At 45.3% G+C, this 5,401-nt stretch overlaps 1 protein-coding gene across 1 annotated transcript; it reads right to left on the bottom strand.

The window, feature by feature from the left end:
• Positions 1 to 250: 250 nt before the first annotated feature.
• LOC106525076 (olfactory receptor 13C8-like) lies at positions 251 to 1,643 on the bottom strand. Its single transcript, XM_014019188.1, is given in 2 exon segments — positions 251 to 1,117; positions 1,450 to 1,643. Coding segments are annotated over 2 exon segments (837 nt in total). The 5' UTR covers positions 1,477 to 1,643; the 3' UTR covers positions 251 to 307.
• Positions 1,644 to 5,401: the final 3,758 nt, after the last annotated feature.

Raw genomic sequence — 5,401 nt, 5'->3', positions numbered from 1 at the left:
TGAAACGATTGTAAGCAAAGTGAGCACATATTGTTAACATGTAGTTGTTTTTGTTTTCAAAAGATTAAAAGTCTTCTGATGTTTTTTTGTTGGTTTGAGGAGAGAAGTGAGCTCCTGGTGGAGAACGAGCAGGCAGTTAAWATATACTGTAGATGTTAACAAAAACATGGTTTTTAACTGAACAAGGCCTAAACAACTGATCTTCTCTCATTTGATGATGCTAATTTTGTGTTTAAATAACAAGCAGARAGTGGTTTTATCAAACCTTTTATGATAACAGCAAAATCTGTTCAAAACAATTCACAACTCATTTTACTCTTTTCTGCCGCTTTTCCATCTTCTCAGGATGAATGTTTGTGACTCTCGTGGGGAACAAACATTGTTTCAGATGCTTCCTGAAAATCTTGTCTCGTATCCCATAAACCATTGAGCTYATGAGTTTTGGCAGTATCTGAATCAGCAGAGTGATCACGTAGCTGATGGCCAGAGCATCTGCTGGGAACAGATTTGTGAGGCCTTGGATCATGAAGTTATAAACGTAACTCAGCATACAGAGCAGCAGCTGGAAACCGTGCAGCAGGACTGTGTTTCTTGCTTTCTTAGCATTTGCAGAAGCTGTTTGTGCAGCAAAAAMAATCCTAAAGTATGAATAGAAAAGAGTGAGCCAAACTAAAACCAAATACAAAATGTTGGACYCATCTTTCTTTTTTTCCAYCTGTGGGTCTGAAAAGATGTTTGACAACATGCAGAAAACCCTGGAATGAAAATATGCTGCAGGTCTTGTGGCCAAGACTACAAAKAGATCTGGGACAATTGTAAGAGAACTCAGGAGCCATATCACAGAGATCACAGRYTAGGTTTTTCTGACGGTGCAGATCTGAGGGTGGCGGAGAGGGAAGCATACAGCCAGGTGACACTCCAGAGCCATGGCAGCCAGCGTTAAAGGGTTGTTTCGGTTGGAAGAGATGGATATCATTAGCATAACGATGCAAAAAGACACATTAAGGGTAAACAGGATGTAACTCAAGACTTGAAGGAGGATGGTCAGTGTTAGCATGATGATGTCGTTGATCACCAGATGGATGTAGAGGATGTAACGAGAGTTCATGTGGAAAACCTGAAAGAAAGAAAGAAAGAAAGAAAGAAAGGAAGAAAGAAAGAAAGAAAGAAAGAAAGAAAGAAAGAAAGAAAGAAAAAGAAAGCACAGATTTTAATTTGTGACTGAATAAATTAGTAATTATTGAACAAACTGATGAAATGAAATTACTAGGAGAACAAGAAACACACAACTATCCCAACCATTAAACAAAAAGGCTAGTTGCCAGAAACTTTTGTCAAAAACAGGTGACAAGAAAAAAATACAAAACAAGCATTTATTTTCTCACACTGTTGGTTAATGTGTTCTTAATCTAGTTCATTAATGTAAGCAGATAAAACGACTTAATTTACATTAGGTGCATCTACAGTATACTTCATGTATCCATCTTCTTCTACTTATCTGGGGTCGGGTCTTGGGGGCAGCAGCCAAAGCAGAGAGACCCAGACTTTCCTCTCCCCAGTCACTCAGGCCAGCTCCTGGGGGAATTCCAAGGCGTTCCCAGGCCAGCCGAGAAACATAGTCCCTCCAGCGTGTCCTGGGTCTTCCTCTGGGTCTCCTCCCAGTGGGACGTGCCTGAAAGACCTCACCAGGGAGGCGTCCAGGAGGCATCCTTACCAGATGCCTGAGCCACTTAAACTGGCTCCTCTCGACGTGGAGGATCAGCGGCTCTACTCCGAGTCCCAGAGGCCAGACACCCTGCAGAGGAAACTCATTTTGCCTGCTTGTATCCACAATCTTGTTTTTTCTGTCACTACCCAAAACTCGTGACCATAGATGAGGGTAGGAACGTAGACCGACTGGTAAATCAAGAGCTTTGCCTTCTGGCTCAGCTCTTGCATCACCACGACAGACCGGTATAACGCCCGCATCACTGCAGACACAGCAACAATCTGCTTATCGAGCTCCCGCTCCATTCTCCCCTCATTTGTGAACAAGACCCCAAGATACTTAAACTCCTCCAATTGGGACAGGACCTCCTCCCTGACACAGAGAAGGCACCCTACTCTTTTCCAGCTTAAGACCATGGTCTCGGTTTTGGAGGCAATGATTCTCATCCCGGCTGCTTCACAATCCACTGCGAACTGCTCCAGTGGGAGCTGGAGATCATGAACTGATGAAACCAATAGGACCACATCATCCACAAAAAGCAGAGATGTGATATTAAGGTCACCATCTCCTCAACATCTTGAGGGTGCCTAGACATTCTGTCCATAAAAGGTATGAACAGAATCGGTGTCAAAGGGCAACCTTGGTGGAATCCAACTCTCACTGGAAACAAGTCCAACTTACTGCAGGCATTGCAGACTCTGGCACTTATTGTGCAGGGGCCTAACCATACTTCTGCACCCCCTACAGGACTTCCCGAGGGACACGGTCAAACAAGGCATTCAAGAAGTCCACAAAACACATGTACGTAAACTGGTTGAGTGAACTCCCATGCACCCTCCAGGACCCTGCTGAGGGTGTTGAGCTGGTCCAGTGTTTCACGACCAGGACAAAAACCACACTGCTCTTCCTGAATCTGATTCAACTATCCAACAAACCCTCCTCTCCAGGACCACTGAATAGATCTTACCAGAGAGGCTTAGAAATGTGATCCCCCTGTTGTGGAACACACTCTTGTCAACCCCAGTCTGCCAATCCAAGAGAAATGCCCTCGAAGTCCATGTAGTATTGTACAGTCACATTAACCWACACAACCACACAACATCCAGGGCCTTGCCACCAAGGAGCTTTTWAACCACCTTGGTGACCTCAGTACCAGAGATTTGTGTATAAGTGTCTGTAGTCCCACAGGCCAAAAAGACCCAATAGGACTCCTTCTTCAGCCTGACAGCATCCCTCACCGCCAGTGTCCACCAGCAATTTCGAGAACAACCTTGCGGTGACATCTCAGTTAAGCAGCTTCAACAATGGAGGCATGAAACATGGCCAACTAAGACTCCATGTCCCCCACCTCCTCCGGAAGGTGTTCAAAGTTCTCTCGGAGGTCTGAGTTAAAGCTCTGTTTGATGGGAGACTCTGACAGACGTTCCCAGAAGACCCTCACTATATGTTTGGTTCTGTCATGTCTGACCGGCATCCTCCCCCACCAATGGAGCCAACTCACCACCAGGTAGTGGTCAGTTGAKAGCTCAGCCCCTCTCTTCACCTAAGTGTCCAGGATATGTGGCCCCAGATCAGAAGAAACGACAACAAAGTCGATCATTGAGCTGCAGCCTAGGGTGTCCTGGTGCCAAGAACACATGAGGACACCTTTATGCTTGAATGTGGTGTTCGTTATGGACAATCCATAACGAGCACAGAACTCCAATAACAAAACACCACTCTGGTTCAGTTTGGGGGGACTGCTCCTCTCAACCACACCCCTCCAGGTCTCACTGTCATTTCCCACATGAGTGTTGAAGTCCCCCAGCAAAACAAGGGAGTCCTCATGAGGAGCACTCTCCAGCACCCTCTCCAAGGACTCCAAAAAGGGTGGGTAATCTCAACTGCTGTTAGGCGCATAGGCACAAACAACAGTAAGGACCCATCCCCCCACATGTAAGCAGAGGGAGGCTACCATTTCCATCTCATCGTACAGGCACCAAGATGGGGGGCAACAAGTATGCCCACTCCTGCTCAGCGCCTCGCAACAGGGGCAACTCCAGAGTAAAAAGCGGTGCATCAAGGTGAGTCAGTCAGAACCTCTCAATCTCACACACCAGCTCAYGCTCCTTCCTCACCAAAGGTGACACTCCACGTCCCTAGAGCCAGCTTCTGTAGCCGAGGATCAGACCGCCAATGTCCTCGCCTTAGACCACTGCCCAACATTCATTGCACCCGACCCCTTCGGCCCGTCTCACAGGTTGTGAGCCCATGGGAAGGGGGACCCATGTCTCATGCCCCACCTCCAGGCCTGCCTCCAGAGTGYGGTCCCGGTAACCTATGTCCATGTGAAAGAACACTAAATCCATTTGTGTTACTCATCATAATGGGTCTTCTGGCTGCACTTTATCTGATCCCTCARCTGTTTGCCTTAGTTAACCATACCAGGGGAACAAAGCCCCTGATAAAATAGCTCCTAGGATCACTAGGATAACAAACCTCTCCACAATAAGGTGGCAGCCCAGGAAGGGGCGTCTATACTTAGCACAAAATTTATGTAAATTTGTGTTTGATAAATATTTTCTTTGTTGTAACAATGCTTCTTGGTAATAAATCTCATTGTATGTTCACACCGAATGRGTTTTGAGCAGCAAAAAAGCGCCCAACACCTCCAGTTGGATGCACTACGTTCAGACCGGGACAGAGACTAGACACACGTCTGAAGAGGGAGGAGTGTCTTGCTTATTTTCCCTTTCTGTCTTCAGCGGATGAAATAAAGATAAAATAATGAAAATGGCTTTGCTTTATTTACTAAAGAGCAAGCGAACGTTGCGCACACCAGAAAATTAATTCACCAGATGATTTAGAGGCGGTTTGTTCGGTTAGTTTTGACACTCCAGTGAGCTGATGGAATATTTTTTGTCCCGAGCCCAGTTTAACACCGCGGTCAGTTTAAAGAGCTTCTGACCCACATTGGTGCTGATATCTCCAGCCAGAACACCACCTACAGATGGTTGATTTCAGCTAAAGAGCTCCTGTCTGTCTGTTTGTGGGCAACATTCAGGAACCTGGAAAAATGAGTCTCTTTGTTTGGTTGTCAAGACGCGTCGAGCGGCGAAAGATCGGATTTTTGAACTCAAGCATCGGCTGCTTTCACCACATCGCATGCATGGAAAATGCTCTGCAGCACCTTCCGCGTTCCTTTCGTGCTGCGCTAAACGGACCTGACCCCCAGCAAGACCCCTAGAGGCGCGTCCACCATAGACTTTGTATGTAAACTGGCTGCTGTTGCAGCTTAAAACGTGTTTGGTATGAGCGTACCATTGTAGCGTGTGCCTGATGGCAGCAACTGAGAGTACCGGATGCTCAAAACAAGTGTCAATAACAGCAAAAAAGATGTTTGTCAGAGAAATTTTTCATGTGCACAACCTACACACTCAGCTCTTCTGCTCTTCCCACAAATGCATGTTCCTTACAAATTTGTCACCATTTAAAATGGAAATTAACAGGCTTTCAAACAGTATATGATTTATTGTCAAGAAGCATTGTTACAACAAATAAATAATCTACAATAATTTCCTTATTTTTTGTGGCAAGTTTATAAATATATTTGTAAAATTATTTGTTTGTTTTACTAACTCAAGCATTCAGCAAAATTTTTCAGGAAGACTGTTTAATTGTTGATTTCATAGTTGGAAATGAGTTATATAAAAA

The sequence above is a fragment of the Austrofundulus limnaeus genome, unplaced genomic scaffold (assembly GCF_001266775.1).
Source record: "Austrofundulus limnaeus strain Quisiro unplaced genomic scaffold, Austrofundulus_limnaeus-1.0 Scaffold210, whole genome shotgun sequence".
NCBI lineage: Eukaryota > Metazoa > Chordata > Actinopteri > Cyprinodontiformes > Rivulidae > Austrofundulus > Austrofundulus limnaeus.
Note: the sequence above shows the minus strand (reverse complement) of the source record. Positions and strands in the feature narration are given on the sequence as shown.